At 42.5% G+C, this 20,555-nt stretch overlaps 2 protein-coding genes across 14 annotated transcripts in view; one reads left to right on the forward strand and one right to left on the reverse strand.

Moving 5' to 3' along the window:
* Pde1c (Phosphodiesterase 1c) overlaps positions 1-20,555 on the reverse strand; it is a 109,354-nt gene that overhangs the window by 36,901 nt on the left and 51,898 nt on the right. For 2 of the 10 annotated variants that reach the window (XM_070289196.1, XM_017177256.2), the window contains exon 1: positions 10,224-10,778. The exons of 4 other annotated variants lie outside the window; for them this stretch is intronic. In XM_070289196.1, the coding sequence (XP_070145297.1) occupies positions 10,224-10,704 (481 nt within the window). In that variant the 5' untranslated portion in view covers positions 10,705-10,778. Of the gene's footprint in view, positions 1-10,223; positions 10,886-20,555 lie in introns of those variants that run through there. 4 more of the 10 variants (XM_070289180.1, XM_017177253.2, XM_070289198.1 and 1 more) reach the window with 4 other exon arrangements.
* On the forward strand, positions 431-4,636 carry Mal-B2 (Maltase B2). 4 transcript variants are annotated; one of them, XM_041775713.2, is made up of 7 exons: positions 431-481; positions 895-2,056; positions 2,123-2,273; positions 2,347-2,542; positions 2,601-2,741; positions 4,088-4,177; positions 4,253-4,636. In XM_041775713.2, the coding sequence occupies exons 2-7, from the start codon at positions 917-919 to the stop codon at positions 4,377-4,379; spliced, it is 1,845 nt and encodes a 614-aa protein (XP_041631647.1). In that variant the 5' UTR covers positions 431-481; positions 895-916; the 3' UTR covers positions 4,380-4,636. The 4 variants fall into 4 exon arrangements, with proteins under 4 accessions (XP_041631647.1, XP_070145217.1, XP_041631646.1 ...); XM_070289116.1 differs by lacking the exon at positions 431-481 and having other exon boundaries at positions 510-2,056; positions 4,253-4,404; positions 4,481-4,635; XM_041775712.2 differs by lacking the exon at positions 431-481 and having other exon boundaries at positions 510-2,056.

A 20,555-nucleotide genomic window follows, 5' to 3' on the forward strand; every position in this document is an offset into this window, starting at 1 on the left:
ACGCCGCCGCGCCACGCCGCCGCCGCCGCCGATTTTTGCCTTATTTGACGCGCCGCCGCCAAATTATGAAAATAACGGCGCGCCGCGGCGCGCCGCTGGTGCGGCATCGGCGCAGCTTCAGCGCGGCCTTCAGTGTCATTGTTCTTTATAAAACTTTAAAAAAAATAAATAACTCATTAAAATGGCCTTTTTGCCTTATTTGACGCGCCGCCGCCGCCGGTTCTTTCTGACTACTACGCCGCCGCCGCCGAGTCATTTTGACCTCTACGCCGCCGCCGATGCCTTTAACCATCGGCGTAAACCTCTAATTCTAATATGTATTAACAATATATGGGAATTATTTTTTTTCGTCACCTTCTCTTTTTGCACCTTTGTGGATCGAAAGCTTTATTCAACAGCTGATATCAATCGCCTGCACAAAAGCTTTTCACTCGATCGCCGGCAGCTGCTAAAAGCGCACAAAAAAGTGCCGAAAACAAACGTAAAGTTTACTTTTATTTACAAATCTTTGAGGAGAGCAGACTGATCATTTCGATCGGAGAGATCTATAAAAAGCCACTCGGCTGCCACCCATCAGGCGCTTTATTATAAAATCAAACAGTCAAGTGCAGTGTGCCGTAAAATTGGGAGAAACAATTTGTTTACTCATTTAATTCATCTCGCCATTTGTTATTGTGCAATTTATTGTTGATTCGAGCTGATAAAAATCTTCCCCACTCAATTATAGAATTAATACGACCGGTGTTAATTAAAAAAAAAGGCAAATGCAATAATAATTTTAATCATACGTTTGGCGTGGCTTTAAAAGTGACCGTCAAGCTGAAAAGAGTCGAACACATCGAAAATCTTGGCCGAAATGTACGCTCCTCCACTCATCCAAATCCTTCTTTTTAGTCTGCTGTATTCGGGATCCGCCATGTCTGGTTTGGTGAAAAGCGAAACGGAGGACTTTATCGACTGGTGGCAACACACCGTCTTTTACCAGATCTACCCAAGGTCCTTCAAGGACAGCAACGGCGATGGCATTGGGGATTTGCAGGGCATTACCTCAAAGCTGCCTTATCTGGCGGAAACGGGCATAACGGCCGCCTGGCTGAGCCCCATCTTCCAGTCGCCCATGGTGGATTTTGGCTATGACATATCGGACTACAAGCAGATCCAGCCGGAGTATGGCACAATGCAGGACTTTGAGGAGTTGATAGACACAGCGTACGGCTTAGGGATCAAAATCGTTTTGGACTTTGTGCCGAATCACAGCTCGGACCAGCACGAATGGTTCAAGAAGTCGGCAGCCAAGGAGCCGGGCTTCGAGGACTTTTATGTGTGGCAGGATGGCATCCTCCAGGAGAATGGCACCCGATTGCCGCCGAACAACTGGCAGTCCGTCTTCTACGGCTCTGCCTGGGAATGGCACGAGGCCCGACAGCAGTTCTATTTGCATCAGTTTACCAAGGAGCAGCCGGATTTGAATTTCCGCAATCCCAAGGTGGTCCAGGCTATGGACGACGTGATCCTCTTTTGGCTAAACAAAGGCGTAGCTGGCTTCCGCATCGATGCCGTCAATCATTTGTTCGAGGATGAGTCTCTAAGGGATGAGCCATTGAGTGGAAAGACCCAGGACCCGCTGTCCTACGACTACAGTAAACACATCTACACCAAGGATCTGCCCGAGGTCCTGGAAATGATTCAGCACTGGCGGCGACTGCTGGACGACTTCAGTTCCAAGCACCCGGAACGACCCACACGCATCATGATGACGGAGGCGTATGCGGGAATCTCCAAGCTGGCAGACTACTACGAGGACCACGATGGGGTAAGGGGCTCGCATCTGCCCTTCAACTTCCACTTCATTACGGACGTGAAAGGCGACGCGGATGCGCGTGACTTTGTCTACAACGTGGAGAAGTGGCTGATCTACATGCCGCGCGGGCATGCGGCCAACTGGGTCATGGGCAACCACGACAACCCCCGGGTGGCCTCCAGATTCGGTGCGTCCAGCGTGGATGCCATGAACATGCTGCTGCTCACCCTGCCCGGCGTGGCAGTCACATATAACGTGAGTTTCTGCACTTCTGTTACCGTCATGTGGTCTTTGGTCCATCGCTCTTGTGGTTCGTTTCAGGGCGAGGAGCTGGGCATGGAGGACTATCGCGACATCAGCTGGCAGGATACGGTGGACCCGCCGGCCAGAAATGTGGGAAAGAAGCTCTACAAGGAGGTCTCCCGGGATCCAGAGCGAACGCCATTCCAGTGGAGTAACGAGGTGAATGCGGGTGAGTTTCTAGGAACAATTTATGGTGCACTTAAAAATGCAAAAAGGAATGTTAATAATTCCCCTTCCTAAAGGCTTTTCGACTGCCCCCAAGACCTGGCTGCCCGTTCATCCGAACTACCCAGAACTAAACTTGGAGGCCCAGAAGGCGGCCAACAAAAGCCACTACAGTGTCTACAAGGACCTTATAGAGCTAAGACATTCGGCCATAATGCGACTGGGACGCTTCAACATCGAACCCATTTCACGTTCGGTTTTTGCCTTCAAGCGGTAGGTGACCAAACTAAAGTAGGGGAAACCAATCAACTTCTGGGAAATAACTTTGCAGCTCCTATCCCAACTTTGAAACGATAATTACCATTATCAATGTAAGTGACAGGGAACAGTTGGTGGATCTCTCAGAGTTCGTTAATCGTCCCAAGAAACTGGTTGTCGAAGTTTCCGGAGTGGATTCTAAATATGAAGAGGGGTAAGTTTCAAGGAATAGATTAAATTCCACTTTTCCATTTCCTGCTTTACACTGGCTGCTATATTATTTTGTATTATAAATTATTGCTTTTTAAAACACATATCAGTATCAAACATTTCATTTTATTCTCTCTGTGTATTCCCGCTGCAGTCAATCCCTGGCCGCAAGTGCATTTTCCCTGGCCGCCCGCGAAGGACTCGTCTGCAGGCTCGTCTAGCCGGAATGGGATTAGAGGAATTACCAGCTGATGGCGGCAAAAGTTTCCTCTTTAATTGCATTTCCAGTTCAAAATGTCACGCGATTGAATACAAAATGGGCGAAAATTAATGATTCTACAACGTGCCATGGCCTCTCTCTGTGTGTGTTGTGCGATTTTCAGATTGAATTTAACGCTGTCCCAGTGCTAATGAAGGACCGGAGAGTCTAGGGGACCGGGTCCGGTTCCGGCTTCTGACCGGAAAAAGTGGCCACATCGTCGCCTGTTCCTGGCAACTTGCCCGGAACTTTGTTTCAGTCTCTCTCTCCTCGTTGGCGCCTGTAATTTTTCATGTTTGGACGATGTAGAGCTTCCACATACAGAAAGCAGCAAACATAGAAAAAAGAGCAAAGATTTATGGAGCTGGGAAAGATTTTTCTTGCATTTTTTTGAAATGTCGCAACGCTGGGAATATGAAATCTTCTCCAGCCGAAAGTTTATAAATGACGTTTAATAACTGAATTAAATGTTTGTTAATGCCAACTATCGCAAAACTTTTGAGTATGCTCAATAACTTGTTGGAAACTTTTTGATTGCCGCCCGATGCTTGTAAAAACATTTTGCCAACAAATGACAGTTGTTTGGATAAGAAATTTAATAGTTTGTGATTGTAATAAGAGAGCAGGGTACTTTTTAGTATGATATATTTATTTTCCATGGAATTTGGAGATTTTGTTCTATAAGTTGGACATATTTTAGGTACTCTATTAAAAACTATTATTATGTACTATTATATTTTAATAATTTTTCAAATATTTAAGGGGATATATAAACTATTTTCTAAGACTCATCATTATATATGTCCCTCTTATACAGCTTTTAATATTTTTCCTAGCAAATTAAGAATTCCCCTGGAGACTTAACCCATTCACACAAGTTTAAACATTTCATTGCCAATACGCCACGTTGAACAAGGGGATTTGGGGCATGGGGGCTTTCATCGGCTAACGGTTATATATTGCTGTCTATATGCCCCGCTGCGTTTCATTTCGTTCGGAGAAGGTATCACCACCCCTCTCTCTCTCTTTCCGCAACAGCCAGCCATTGGTGTTGAGTGCGGTATTAAATATAAACTATCTGAATAATTTAGCGACAGGATTCCGGTCGACGAGGCCTCCAAACTTAATCTGCCCCCCGGAGGCGGAATTGTGTTAAGTGAGCGCAGTTCGGCGGTAATGAGGTGAGTTCCGGCCTGGCTGTTTTAGACAAGTCTCGGTTGGCTCAATCATTAAGTTTATATTCCCGCTACTTTCAGCCAACAGCGACGCAACCTGGTTAAGCAGCTCATCCAGTCGGCCAATGTGGTGCTGGTGGGTCTGCTGGTCTACAACTTGTGGCGTCACAAATGGACCAAAGTGAATTTCAATCAGCATCAGTTTTGATTGATTTTCCCCTCTTCTCTACTATGTGTGTGTACTCGCGCTGATTGATTGATTGATTAATTAATTAATAAAACGAACATCGGCTTAAATGTCATTAACAGTTGGCGGCGACTAACGACTCCTGAACTGAACTGAATGTGGCCAATGGGATTTGCAAATTTAATTTCCTCCACCAGCGAATCTGTCAAGAGGCGGGAAAAGAAAAAAAGGTGTGGAGGCGGCGGTGATAGATGAGTTTTTCTTTGGCGGAAAATGGATTTCCAAGTGGTTTCACAGCTTCCGTTGAAGTGCTGTAATGTTAATATTTATTAACAGTTTTTATAATTGGAATTTCAATTGAATGTAGTGCTTGGCAGGGAATTGTATGAATATAATATTTATAATATTGATCTGTAAGCTTTAAATTAACCGATTTAAATTATTATTTGTTCTGTCATCTTAGCTACACTTATCCTTTAATTAGGACACTATTTAAACAGGCAAAGCATTCCCCCAAATAAATACCATTTTCCCCTCTTTCAATGTCTGCAAAAACACTCATCTGTTCTGCTTAACGTTTTACACTCTGTGCGTTGGCAAATAAATGTAAGTGTTATCCTGCCAATGGAAACTGCATCCGTCTATATTAGTTTACAAATCCCAGCCAGGATCCGGAAAAGCTGCACTCGAACGCTAACAAACTTGATAAGTTATCCACGCCTCACAGTATTTCAAGTGCGGGGCAAGGGCTTTGGCAGTGAATGGAAAAGTGGAAAGTGTCAACAATCGTTCTTATTCAATTTGTTGCCGCTTTCGAATAGTTTCGCGATTTCCAAGGACTGCCGCAGTTGGCAGCTTTCGTTGCGAGTTTAACGCATTGATGCTTCGGAACAGGAGGCATCCTCCGGAGCAGACTAGTTGGGCCAATGACTGTTCAGTTGTTGGCAAGGGAAATAGAGACAAAAACATGAGCAGAAGGAGCAGCAGCAACAACATCACAGCCAGTTACCGGATATGCCAATAAAATTACAGCCAAGTGCCTGCAAATTAACCAGAGCGCAAAACGGCAAGGACAGCAAGGACTGCCGAGAGTGAACGATTGACTTGGAAATAGGAGCTTAGATCAACCAGGAAATGTGTTCTGAAATACACAATGTTCGTATCTAAATTCAATTTTAACTTAAGTCTTGTAAAAAGTATATAAATAATATCCTTCACTATTTTATTAAATATCATGCTAAGGGTCCTGCATTCCGCATATAATCTGTACTTAATTTCTACTTGATGCTCTCGAAATAGCAAATTATTCTTTGAAATATTAAACTCACAGCCTGAAACTTCAATCAAAACGCACAAGCAAAAAGCTCTGAAAGATTTTTTAGCAACTGTAATTTGCAACTTGCTTGTGGAGTGCTTAAAAAATTTAAATTACATTTAAGTTTACTTAGTGAAACATTTGCTCTAAACTTCAGACGCAGCGACGTCTTGCTGCAAGGGGACTCGAAAATTCGAGAGAAATTGAGTTGCAAATTATGGCAAGAACACCTCAACGAATTGCCAGGACAACGACGTCGCGTCGTCGCGCTGTCTGGCTTCTGTTGTCTGACATTTGAGCGGCGGGTGCAAACAAGGACTACAAGCGAGTGTGTTTGTGTATGTGTGTGTGCTTAAGCCTTTGTGCTAGTTAGCTAAATTGTAGCAAACATTTTCGAAAATCTCTGACAGGAGGCGGTGCACCTTTGTGCGCCAAAAGTGGCATCCTTGCGGGCATCCTTTTTCGCCAGATTTTCAGCCAGCCTTTTGGCGCGTGTGTTTCTGCTGTTGGCAGCCGCCATTTTGAACTTTTTCTTTTATTTTATGTATTTTTAATACTCTGTATTTGTGGAATAGAAAGGGTATTTTGAGTGGAATATATGAATATAATAGTATTTTTTAAGGAAAATTTAATTAAGATACTTTTTATATAATTCTTGGAAAGATGGAATAAAGCAATACAATTTTTAATGTTTTAAAGATATTTTCTCCCTCTAATTTTTTGTAGTGTTTTTAGTACAAGGTATCTCAAAGTCGAGTCCCTCTTTTACTCTCTTTCTTTCCCTTTTTTTTGGACCTCCAGCTACATAAATTTTGCAGACAGTCGTTGGCGCCAGTTTTAACTGTTTTTAATTAAAAAAATCTCCAACGTTCCGGCCATTGGTAATCAGTTTTATGTCTGAATGTGTGTGTGTGTGTGCCTGTCCTTGTGTGCTTTCCGAAGGGTTTAACGAAAATTGATTTTAAGCCTTTCTTTCTTTCTTTTATTATTATGGCTGTCGCTGACACTTGAAAGAAAAAGTTGGCCCGCAGAGACTAAGGCAAATTGATTGCCAATTGAGAGGCCATTGCCATAAAAGAAAACACGGTGGGGGACAAAGGGAGAAAGGACAAAAAGGGAGTAAAGATGCATATATTATCCTTTAAAGTATGGCAAGGATAACCCCAATGGAGCCCACCCACATGGCAATAAAACTTTATGTTCGTATGTGTGTCTCTGCCTTCGCCTGAGTCGTAGCTGCCTTTGTCGCATTCCTTAGCATTCGGAGAATTTTTCGGAGCGTTTTGTGTTTGAGCGGAATTTATGCAAATTTGATTAAATTTCCTTGTCGCTTTCGGCCAGAAAGGCTGAAGTACAAAGCCCTGGGCAGGTCAAGGCATCTGAGCAATGCGCTCGTTTATTGCCGCGCCTGAGACTATGCCACGGATTGTAGTAGTTCACGATTGGAAGACTGCCGGGAAGTTGCCAGAGTTAGGCGTTAATATTTTTTAAATTATTGAAAAAGTTTCCATTGTTCAACTCCCAGCGGGTGAGCCAGTCCCTTTTTAATTAAATAACTTTTTTTATGGCTTTTAGTGTTAAAAATTATATGGTAACAATGAAAAGAAAGTGGGGAGAAAGAAGGGATGTTCTGTTTTTTATTTTTCCTGACAGCCCTAACCTTGGTTATTTATCGATACCACAAAGCTTTCTATAATCGATCTTCGTTAATGACTCCCTTTTCTGCTATCCTTATTCTTATTTGATTTAATTACTTAAAACTCCTTTCACAAAATTAGCCAAGGCCCAAACGAAAACCCATTGAACCACAAACTAAATGAGCCACTTAACCCTTTCGCTTTTTCTTTTTTGGAGGGAGAAAAAGGAAATGGGAAATGGGAAAAGCGAAAGCGAAGGGTGTGGAAAAAGCTGCTGCTGCTACTGTCTGGCGGTACATCAATTAGTCTCCAGCCTATGGGTCGATGCTGTCGATGCGTCCAACTTGTCGGACAAACGCTTGAGCAGCCAAGCGCTGCTTTCAGCCAGACAAAAACAAGACAGGACTTCATTCCCGCCCATCCATCCACAGGACAAGAAACCCTCCACCCATTCATCTATCCATCCAGCCATTCCTTTCACAGAAAGGAGGCAAAACAAATCGAGGGTCATAACCAGTAAAGGGGAGAAAGACACAACAGCCGCGACAGGGCCAACAACAAGTGTAATATGTCAATTGAAGGACACTTCCCTCCGAACACTCGCTCACACAAACACACACTTGCTAACACTCGAGTATTTATTGCAACGCTGTCTGCGCTGTCGCCGCAGGATATGCTACGGGTATTTGCAAAATATTGCAGCGCCCATAAATTGAAAGCCAAAAGGACAGGCGGCGTCCGCCAAGCGACTTGGCCAAAAAGGCACTGAGGGGTTACCAATCGGAGGCGTGGTTTTTGGGGCCGTGGGCTCAAACAAGACTTGGCCCGGCTTTGTCTCAAAATCGCCGCACGATTTGTGGCCGCTACGTGACCGGACAAACGAGCCACCCCAGGACATGCCAGGACATTCAAGAGGGGAACTCGGACTCGGACTAGGGTCGGATTGGGGGCACAGACCTGACCTTGGGCCCAAAGAATTGGCAAAATGTTTAATTCCAGCCTGGGAACTATTTCGGAAAAGGATGAAAATTAATGTCATGATGAGATTTAAGGATAGGCAGGGTTCTTAAAAATTTTAAAAAGCCTTTCTATATTTTATGTTGGAAAGGGTTAAATATATGTATCAGAAAGTTATAATTTATTTATAAATCCATCTGTTTTAGCAACCTTGAACTACCATAATACAAACCAATCTCTCTGAATGCACCATGCCCATTTCCCATTTGGGCCACTCAAGAGAGACGCCTGAATGAAATCCGAAATTGCATGCGTGTTTCACCGAATATCTAATGCACTCCATCACGGTGGCTGCCAAATTCATTTCCTTCGAAATCCAATTCATGAATTTTAATCTCAAATGGACACAGGGGCTCTGCCTTTACTTACACTGTGGTCCCGGTCAGTTTATTAGCCAAAAACACAACTGACCGACGACCGGCAGCCATGCAAACTAAGCCAAAAAAGGGGTTGGGAGTTGCTTGGTCCGAGCGAGAAAACAAAACAGAAAGGGTGCTGGGAGGCTAAAGGAAAACCAACATATGTACATATGGCCAGCAGAAGGCGGTTATCAAACTTGGCCAGAACGGCTGCCACTCAAAACGGGACCGGACCCCAGAACCTTGTTTACTTGGTCCATAGACTTTTAAATTTCTGTTTCCTACCCTTGGCATTGTAATGTAAGGGAGTTTTTATAAGACCCAGAAATACCTGGTACATGGATTAAAATTAATTTTAAACTAATTTCGACAAAAGACAGTTGGAACCCTTTATTTACATAAGAATATTTTTAGAATTTTATAAAAATTAATCCCCTTTCCGATTTTAAGACTATACCCTAGATTTTCAATAAAACACGGCGTATACCCTTTATACTGAGAATCTAAGCGACGGAGGCCAGGAAATCTGCGTGGCATATGCAGAAGGCATAAAAAGTTTCTCATAAATTCTTACCTCAACGCAGGCCAGGACCAACAAGAGAGTTCTAAATGAATTGTTGCCACCCGGATGATGGCATAGAGAGAGAACGAACGGCGATCCGAGGGGAGGCCCTGGTTGGGCCAGGACGTTCAAGGGACTTAACTTTTATAATAGCCCAACTCGTTGGAAATTCAATTTCATTTTCAATTTAATGCTGCAACGAGCCACGGACGTACCCGCACTCGCTCCGGAATGGATTGCCCTCAATGTGCTGCCTTTTTGTGGAGGAGCTGCCTTTTTGTTGCCATTTGAATTGACTTACCTGAAATGAAATGATAGAAAAATAAGTTATAGACTTATACATATATACACGTATTATTTTATGCGTTCCCGAGAAGAAGAAAAATGAGTTGTATGAAATTAAAACTTGAGCTACAGACTCCTCTGGTTTTTTATTTCCTCTCTCATTCAGCAAGGAGTTCAGGTGGGGGCCTGACCAAAGAAGGGAACAAAGGCCAAGGCGCCAAGGTGACTCTTGCCGCACAGTGGTTGGATATCGTGAATAAGTGACGAAGAGTGAGTACATTTAAAAATGTATGTGTTTAATTTATTCATCTAATTCAAGGTTACAAACAATGCGATTATTTATTAATGTGATAAAAGTATTTAAAATATTTTAAATTTTCTTACAAAGAATTTTAGATAAAATAAATTTTAAAATGTTAAAGAGTTTTGAACTTTTTGGGCAATCAATAATACCCTCTTTTTTCTTAGAAAACCCCTTTTTAACCATTTCCCTAAGTAGGTCAGACCTATTGTGAGCGCTTTTCCCAAGTTTTCCTCATTGTAAAGGACCCACATCTCCCTTGGTTTCTACTCCTTTTATATTCTTTTGGCGCTTCCTTTGTTCGACCTTTTTGCGGGGATTGGCTTAAATGACACTCCACCTGCCCGTATTCCCACAGCCAGTGCCAACCCCGTGTGGCTGCCACTTACCTATGACATAGGAGTACCCGTCCAGCGTGAGGACGCACTTGCGGGTGGTGGTGCCCCCAAGGACGCCTCCGAGAACACTGACGCCGATGCCGGAGCCGGAGGTGCTACCTCCGCCGGACGGGTACCTGGAGCTGCCGGCGCTGCTGAGCCGTCCCGCCTTGCCGAGACTGGTGGACAGGGCCACCGGACTGCTGGCCTCGCAACTATTCAGACTTTCGCGTCGCGGCTGGGCCTCTAGCCCGGTAAACTCGTCCCGACGATTTCCGCTGGACACCAGACCGTCGCTGGAGTGATCGCGTTTCGCGTCGCGATCCGCGTGACGCATCCGGTTGCGTGGAGTTCGGGCAGCGGGAATGGCGATGGAGGAGACGGTGGCGGTGGCCCTCGGAGCGGCATTTGAACCCTCCTCCTCCTGGCCAATGTTCAAGGTGTGCGGCTTGTCGCGTCGCGTGGGCGGCGTCTCGTCCAAAGTATCGCCCATTTTATATGATTCGGATTACGAATTAGCACGCGCTCGGAGTAAATCGGTGGATTATAATACAAAATGCATTTTGCGAAACCGTGGGAAACTCTTTTTTTTGCCTTGTCGATGTCGTACGCCAGTTGAATTTTTAGATTTATTTATTTTGTTATATACACTCTTGAAATTTGCACTTTAAATCACAATTTTGTTTTGGAATTTTATGATGCCTTTTGTGTTAAATAAAAATCGGAATCAATCATAAATGAAAATTGAATAGTGATGGTGAAAGCAGGAGAAATGAATGATTGGCATGCTGGAATATTGCGCATACGCAGTGTAGTTCTTTCACTGTAACTCGAAAATGTTCAATTTAATTGGTTGTACAGCTAAGCACAATGAAATGAAGAATTTATTAATTAATTAAAGGAAAATGATTGATACATGAATATATGTTTTCCATTAATAAAACAGAAAATGTATTAAGGAAGAATATTCAATTCGAGCTTTGTACCTGACGAACTCAGTTCAACTAAGATAAATTCCTTGATAACTGTGTTTATCATAAATCATAAGAAAATAAATACAATATCTGTCATCTTTATAAAATATTTGCATTTTTGGTTAACCCCTGCTGAGAGACTTATTTCACAAAATAAATTGCAATTTATTCTCCGGGGTTTTTTGAAAAGAAATAATTTTTCCTGTGCAGAATCTAATTGCACTTTTTGTTCATGCTGTTGTCAATTATTTCTGCTGCATGTCCCCTCTCGACAGCCACGCCACTTGGCTGTTTTGACTGACATTGTTTGGCGTTATTTGATTTCGATTTTATCGCCTCCCGTTGGTCACTTTGTCATTGGATTTTTCTGCATGTTTGTCATAATGCCCGTCCATTTATCAGAGAGATCTATCAATGCCAAATGGCTTTCAGCTTTTCCTGTTTCGTGTGCTCCTTTGTTTTTATTGTTTGAAGCAATTTTTATGGTTCAAATTTAAAATTTCTACCCTGCTTCGTGTGTGGTCTAACCAAAATATTATTTGTATAAATTTATATTTAGACAAATTTGAAGTATTATATATATCTGTACCGAGCGCTGCCTTTGCCTGGTCACGTTTGGCGAATAAAGCGGAATGGCGACACTTTTAAGGCGTCATGTGCCCCGAAGGAAACAAGGCAAAAACTCTTTCTACTGTTGGCACGTGGCCTAAACGATTCGGTCGGCTTGACTGGGCTAAAGAGACAGCTGCAGCTACGTGCCCTTTGCCTTTTCGTAATGTTGCAGGTCGTGGCATAGTGCTTGAAAAGGATTATTTGTGCAATGCGAAAAGGGGGACTTCAATCATCATTAGCCACCTAATTAAAAGAGGAACAAATGGCGCTACTGGGAGCTGGAATTTAATGAGAGCGCAGAAATATGCACAGAATGGCAGCTTTGAAATATGAGTTCAAAATATATTTAGTCTGTGTAATTAAAATGAAATCAACTTAGAGCTAGTTTTGGCAGACAATTTTCACTTGAGACTATTTCTAAAATTAATCCAAAGTACAATCTAAATTGGCTTTGCTTTAAAAACACATAAATATGCTCAAGCTGCCAGTTTATAGACTTTAATTAGCAAACAAAGCAGAATTGTTTTTCCTTAAATTCAACTCTGACCCCGGCAAGGTAAACAGATGAATTCCAAATGATAATCATAAAATTTTAATTAAGCTTTTATGTACATATAAATAATTCTCTTTGTTGTTGTCCGAGAGAATGCCCGCATTGGGCGAGAGCCCCAAATGCCTGCCCTTTGCCTTTTGTTGTGCGTTTTGTGGTTAAGGCCATTGTCGGGGCTTGTCCACTCGATTGAGTGGTGCAAAATCGAGAGGGAAAATGTCAGGAGCAGCTGACGGGACTTATATAATCACCCAGAAGCACTTGGGCGCAATGCCGGCGGCTTTAAGTTGCGTTCGCCGTCGCACCGGCCTTTAAGGAAAATGGTGGATATTGCGCATACGCCGTGTTTATCAGCTTGCCTAATGAGGTATCAATAACGCCGCCTTTACGACTCAATTAACGAAAGATGTTCGACTGAAATCAATGCCAGCACTCCTCTTACCCTGAAAATCCACATAAATGGAATTATGACCGGGTAGAGAGAACATTTTGCGTTGCAATTTTCGTTAGTGGCATCATAAATCGAGAAATTCGCTTATCTTTGCGGTCAGCGAGGGTGGATAACCCTTAGAAGGAGAGGCACTTTGAGTTCAGGGAACTCCATTTTGGGAATAAATTTAAAATCTGTATGCAGCGCACAAACGCAGAGGGTTTTCTTTTATTTTTGTTTTCGGTCATTCATCTGGCTCAGCCCACATTTATTATTGGTTTTTTTTCGGGGGAAAGTTTAGCGACCCGCATAAATAATGCAGCATACTATAGTTTCTCCCTGTTATCCTCCGTTTATCTGTTTATCAGCTTATATGAGCCTCTGTTCGCTTTTCCCCTGATGAGTGACAAAAGTCAGAGCGACGCAGAGCAGTCAAAAAGTTTCAATGAACTTCTCGTCGTGTCTGTCTGACATTTTAGCCAGCATCGTAAACATGGCTATCTGGCTGATTTGCCTCCGTTCTGTTTTGTTTGCCTTGCCTTTTGTCATATTGATCTGACAGATGAAAGCGAGATGGGACTCAAACAATGAACACACAGCCGGATAGTCGGAGCACAGTCAATTATTTAATTAAAAGCTGTCACTTGCCACTGCTCAATGCGGCTGTTAATGTGGGCGTTGAAGCCAAGCTAAGGCGGCACACATGTGGGCTTCGGGGGATTCTTGGGGAAGGCGTACATGGGAAATAACAGGAGAATAATAAAACTGAAGCAGCAACAGCATCACATGGCAATAATTAAAAGCGCATACACCAGTGAGTCAGGCAAAAAGGGTAAAGAAAATGTTGCCTGGCAGTACACAAGTGCAAAATAGCAGTGGGAAAACTATTTCACTTAATATTCATTAAAGGCAAAATATAAAATCTATTTTGACTTTATTTAATCTTACAACATTTAAGAGCTATAAAAGGTACAGTTTAAATGCAAAAGGTATATTTTTTAAAGTTGAAAGTCGATACTCTTTTGTGACTAAACTAAGTCCTTCGAACTTCGATCAGTGTATATTAAATACAGCTGCATTGTAGTTCTCCTCGTTTGCACATAAACACACACAGACATACACGAGTGTGCTACGATTTCCCCCCTTTTAATTGTTGTTGTCACTGCCTCTTGACATGACCCGTTGATGTTCCTGGTTGTTGTAATTCCCAAGTTCTGGTTCTTGCTATTGTTGTTATAGCAGGGCGCCAGTGTGACGCCGTTGCGGGCTTGTCTCGACTCTCGTGTAAATAAAAGATGAGTTAAAGTATGATAGTTCGGGGCGAAGAATGTTGCGCAGGACAGCGGCGGCAGCAGCAGGCCTTAGGCAAAAGGATGTGGCTCGAATGCTTGGCTGTGTGCTCTGACAGGACACCCGTTAATCACACGCACAACACCGCATTCTGCGGCCGATCGATGCGAGATGCAATAAAAAGGCAGAAGGAATTGCATGTAATTGAAGGGGAGAGCAGGAAAACAAACTGAGCGACAGAACGGAAGTGTGCTATAAATTTTCCAACTGCCTCGCAAGACGACGGGCGACACTCCAAGGAAAAGTTGACGGAAAATAAGAGAGAGGGAATTTCTTGACACACGCGGCTCATTAGCATTTTGGGGCAAGTGGAAGAAGAGCTGCTCCGGGCCATGTGAGTGCTCGGACTGACTTGACTTTGTCCACACAACCTCATCATGGTCATTATTAGCTTCGGAAACCACATCATCAGTGGCATTTCCATTGCAAATTGTTTTATATTTTCCTTTTTGTTTCGGTTTTTGCGTTATTTATACACCCAGGACGACATACATGGGACACCCAGCTGGGGGTTAAATGCAGTTCCTTTCACACAATGTCCCATTTACATAGAAAGGACAAGGGCCGGAGACGAAACGGCAAGCAAATGAGAAAAGTCGCATTATTAATTTGCCGCACCGCACGACCATAAATAAGGATGTCTGTCTTCGCAGGATTCCTGCTCCGCCGCCGCTTCATCCCGCTCTTTTTTGCACATACATAAAATTCAAAGGACCTCAGCCGCATCCTTGTCCATATGTTCCGGTTTTGCGGCTCGGCTTTTCTCCCGGCCCTCCAAGCCATTTTCTTTAGCAATTTATTACTATTTTGACTTGTAGATGTGTGTGTGTGTGTTGCCTCCTCGTCAGTGTCAGTGCCAGTGTGTGTGAGTCCCCTATCAGTGTATCTGCGGCACGAGTTAGTCCTTGCTCCTTAGTCTCTCTTTTCCCTTCTGCTTTTTTTTGTGTGGGCTCTGCGACAATTTGTAAAGCAGGCAATTATCCTTATTAGCCGCTTATTTATGGCCATGTTTGTTTACTCGTTTTCCCATCGAGGCATAGGCAATGCGAAAACGATAATAGGGGGAGTTGGCAGTACGCTTTCGGAGCCAACATAATTGCCCAGATTGGCAGCCAACCCAACCATGCAAAACTCCATGCAACAGTTGGTTCTGGCGGGGATTTTCGCCGAGAAAAAACATACTCAATTGGGTATGTAACTGAACATCGAATTGTTATTAATTTTTCATGAGTAATGGGAGATTGATTGGTCCCGGGAAAAACAAAGAGTAATCGAGGGCTCCTGTTTTATTGGAGTGCGAATTTTGGCTATATGGTGCTGGGTTTAGAGCTCCTTCTCTCTCTCTTTCTCTGCTAATGAAACATTTTAAATATTTAATGGGAGAATAACCGGGATTTTTCCAACCCTTTAAAGCCACTCCCCAGGTGGCTCCCTGAAGCCCCTTTTAACATCACCCAAGTCATTTTAAATTACTGCATAATGAGTTGAGTCACCTTTTCAAGAGGGGCTATGGGGGCGGGGCATAAACTGGGGTGCTGAAAGCTTTTTCGGGAGACTTTCGGAACATAAAGAACATTGTCAAATCAGCGACATTTTTATTGCTACCCTGAGTCTGTACCCTTCAAGCCAGCCCACTCCATACCACGCTTGATATATGTAAATATGCGTAGGTACACTGACATTAATGCTTATACTTCTTGGGAAATATTCGAAGTATTTTATGTAATTTTAATTACACAATTAAGCATTGTTTTAATTTTGATAAACTGAATCTTTTATAATTTAAATATAATAAAATCTAATACATTTCGTTATTCATATAATTCTCTAATAATTATTTTTCCAGTGCATGTATATATGAGTATGTTGTGCCTGCGTTCGCTTACATGCTGATGATGTCGTTATTAAACGCATAAATAAATTGTCAAAAAATATGTGCGCAAAAAAAGACGCAAGGAAGCCGAGTCAGGCAAGCGGAAAAGGGGCCGGAGCAGGGCCGTGTCCTGGCCGGAGTTACTCCTAACTTTCAGATGCGTTTATTGTGCTTACATTTTAGCTTTGCTTTATGTACTCGGCAGGGCGACAAATAGAAATTTTCATGGGCTCCGGGGAACTTGGTACACATAACTTATTTTTGGAGGCTTCCTTCCAAGTTTTCCTTTTCGGCGCCTTGGTTACTTTCTCACGCTGTTGACTTTGTCAATGTTTTATGGCTTTATTCCTGTTCAGCTGCAGACAATTGTCAATTAAATGGAAGGTTGAGAAGAGTTTGCCCCAGGGTTCCTGGCCTGGCACCGAGCAAACCACAAAGGAGCCTCGCAACGCAATGCAGAAAAGTTCTTCTGTGGTGGCAATATGCCCCGCATTTATTATTTATGACATACGCAGTGCAGGGCGGAGCGGGGCGGGAAAAGGGTGAAAAGGATTCCTGTCGTTTGTAGAAGGATTGTGCCTGTCCGCAGGGAGAAAGTTTAACTTGGAGGAAAAGGTGCAATAAATCTGCTGTCTTCGTGTTAACTTTTATAAAAGTGTTTAGCATTTGCATTAAGCTGTTGAGCTTAGTGGAATGTTTATGGGGAAAGAAACTAGGAAAATAGTAAACAAATTGTAATAAATCATTGTTTATTAATTTGAAAATGAAGTTAATTTAATTCCAAGCTATACCAAGTCCTTTTTAAATTAGTAAAAAGAAGATTGTAAATATGTTTTCAGTAGATACTTATTTATTTTAAATTTACGATGTTTTATTCTTGCTACAAACTGTGCCGTTTTTACCGCACAAAATATTGCAAAATTTAATAGTAACTATGGGGAATCATGTCTGTATTTATGAACCATAAAATTAACCATCCCACAATATACAAAATATGTATCTTCCCACTCGGTGCAGCATATAGTTCAGCACAACGTGTAGTCAAAGTCCAGGGGGCAGCTTTTAAAGTCATTAATGTGGCTTCATTTGCATACGGCTCTCGTGGCAGACCCTCCTATCTCCAGAGCCCGTTCTGCAGTTGGTGATTAGTCGTCGACCAACGTCTATCAACAGTTTACCCTAATGCCCGAGCAACATGCAACACAGAACTGACCTCATTCTGTTTACTCTGGCAGCTGTTGCACCCTGTTCACCCGAAACCAAACTAAAACCACCTTAAGCCCCCCCAGAACCACCCATCCTCGGTTGATTGTCTGGAAGTTGTATTCGGTTCTTGTGCAACTCATTGAATCCGAGTGGTGCCCGAAACAAATCAAGGCGGCGAAGGCGACGTCATTGTTGCTGTTTTTGTGGCACATTCTCGGAGTGCAAACTTTTCGCAACAGTTTTTGCATAATGCCCCCTAAAAATACACACACACATACCACTGAATGCTGGCCACAATTGTGTTGCCTGGGCCGTTAAATGCAAACACTTCATTTGGCCATCCAGAACAAAAAGGAAGTTTCGATTAGTGCCAGATTGGGAAACCAACTTTGGCCAGGACTTCTCCAACAAAGTCTCTTAACAGCTCTGGCCATAAAAGTCGGTCGGTCTATGGGAATTCTTTGGCCGAAATAGTGTGCTTTGTGTGTGGGACTCGTTGCACTCAACCGGGAAATGGCATAAAAATGCAGAAATGGAATGGATTTAGTCGATTTTCGCAAAATGCAACTTGTAGTTTATGGTTGACTAGGCCACTCTTCGAGTAAAGTGGCTGTGCATTTTGGGAAATTGGCCTTTAATTTCAAAGTCCAATGATTCTAGGTAGTATTTTGAAGAGATTGATAGTTATTCAAAGGTAAAAATTGAAGGAAATTTGAGAACTCAGATCGTTTTCTTTAAAAATACTATAGTGTTATACAAACAAAAAATGTAGGATGTATTTTATATAAATATATTTAATTTAAAGTCTAAGCTATTCTTTCTGATAGGGTTAGGCCTGAAGTATGGCCTGCTGAAATTGTCTTACATCATTTACTGATATATATATACATCACCGATCCAGCCTATATCCCCTTCTTTCCACCCAATTTTCTCCCACCTCTTTAGCCTCTTAAGAGCTTGTGTGTATTTGTGCAATTTTCGTTTTGATGTTTGCTTATTTGTATTTGCCATACACACAGCACACACAGAGTTGTGACTTTTTGGGTAAATAAACACGGACCGGGCCCACTCAGGGGTACGCACAGTGTGTGTCTCGGGATGAATTGGCGAATCACTTGGAGAGTCCTGGCACTCGACACCACTTGGCCTGTTCCTTTCCAAATGATGCGCCATTTCTCAAATCTTTTCGGCCTCGGTAACAGCGCCATTCTCACATGTAATGGTGTGAAATTCAAAATGGCGCCCGGGGGGGTTTTGCCTTTGGCCATTGTCATTTATCAAGTTTATTAGCGAGCCAAAATTGCCGAGGTGGCGGCCGGGGTAACGTCTATTCATTTGTTAAGGTATTCAAGCAATTAAATGCGATTTATGAGTTCGTATGCCCGTCATTTTCGGAGCTCGCCCACGGAGAGTGTACAAACATTAGTGACATCATCAAATGCATACTCAAGTGTTTGCATAAATTTATGTATCTTTTGATGATGCAATGCCCGGGCTGAGAGGAATATAAATGGTGTACGTCACACACGAATGTATATAGATTGTGAATACAATGAGTTGGCGATACAGAAAAAACTTGGTGTGGGAAATTCTATGTGCACACCATTTTCTTTTTTCTTTGAAAAGAATTCCTGTTGTACAAAACCAATTGGGTCTTGACAGAGCTTGCGATATGTTATGTGAATAGGATTAAGGAGTCGCAGCTGCATTAGTTAACAAAGGGATGGGTTTTTGTTCGGAAATAGCTACAGTCGGTGTACATAACAAAATTAATATTTTTAGTTTAAAGAAAATATAATAAAAGATTTATTTATATTTTTAAATATTTGTAAAAGCCTTTATGAAGTCCGGGATTTAATTTGGATTATTTTTTACAGAAACTGAGAGTAGACTATATGCCAGATCTTTAGCAAACTTTACTTCAGATCAATAATGATTAATTTCAAGACTCCTTTTTCCATAAACTCTTTTGCAATATTCATTATTTTGAAGAGCTTTGTGAATAAGTTTAATGAAAAATTTTCAATTAAAAATTTCTAAAATATAAAAAGGCTTAAAACTAACCAGCTAACAAAGAACATAAAATAGCAACTTACTTTACACTTTGGCCTCAGCAAAAAATAATAACCATAAACCCAGGTAGTGCAATTAAGATTATGCATATCCCGTACAAAATTCCAACTGTCTTTCGCCTCTCATCTGGGCAAAATTTTTGCTATTTGCGCAGTGCAAGAAACTTTTGCTAAGCCTCGAAAACTATGCAACATTTTCGCACAGCTTTCTGGCTTTCGGGAATATGCAGCAGGCCAAAAGAACTTCCCAAATGCCAAAACTACTAACAACCAATAAGTTGGCCCATATCCCAACCCAGATTTATACCGCTTTCGATCCGCAAAACCCCTTTTCGTTGAGCAACTTCCTGAGCAGTTTGTGCAGCGCCGGCTTTTGACGCTTTTGGCATGTTTATCGCTTCGCTCGAACCGAGTTGAAATGGCCCAATTGGCCGTGGGCCAAGTTAAGAACCGGGCAAGTCCTGGCCTGCCCTGCCCTGCCATTTTCAACTGCTTTGTCAGCATTAATTAAAAGCAAATTACACTTGTTTCTTTGTTTTCACTGAAAACAGAAAAGAACTTTTGCTGCAGCATCATTAAAAACTTCTTAGCATTGCTTTTTTTTTGCGTTTCAGCCTGGAGTTTGCGTCACATTTCATGAATCAACAACTTGATTAGCAATTCAAATGCGCCGAATGATTTCCACCTGCCCGAGTTCCCAGGACGACAGCGACAGCTGGCCAAGGCAACCGAAGTTTTCCTAATTAAAGTGGCTTCCAAAATAAACCGCAACTGTCTGAAGATCGAGAAAAAATGCCTGCCAAAAAAAAAAATTGTCAATGGAGAAATAACACAGACGGGGGCAGGTCGCGGCTGTCAGGGCAAAAAAAAAAAATTTTAATATGTTTACCCGTCGAGCAAAAAAGACATTTTCCAGGAGACCCTTTTTGCGCGCCGCTACAAATGACTGCGTTGTGTTTTCTGCGGCTCCTGCGGCTGGCAGGCAACCAAAACGCCACGCACACATGGATACGAAACGAACACACACACAGTCAGACAATGCGGCATAGTTCTAGGCGCGCTGAAATGTGAAACCATTTCTCTGGGTCTACCCACCGCACAACACAAACAAACATGCAACAACAGCGAATGGCTATGAATGCGAATTTGTCCCAAAACCTCACAAAATGTTCCAAATTGTCAGCAAAAAGTTTTCAAATCTGGTATCCACATTCACATCCACAGCTCTCACAGTGTGTTTCTCCTCTATTTGGAAGTTGTGATTTCACCAACAGCCG

Source organism: Drosophila kikkawai, chromosome 2L, assembly GCF_030179895.1.
Source record: "Drosophila kikkawai strain 14028-0561.14 chromosome 2L, DkikHiC1v2, whole genome shotgun sequence".
Lineage (NCBI taxonomy): Eukaryota > Metazoa > Arthropoda > Insecta > Diptera > Drosophilidae > Drosophila > Drosophila kikkawai.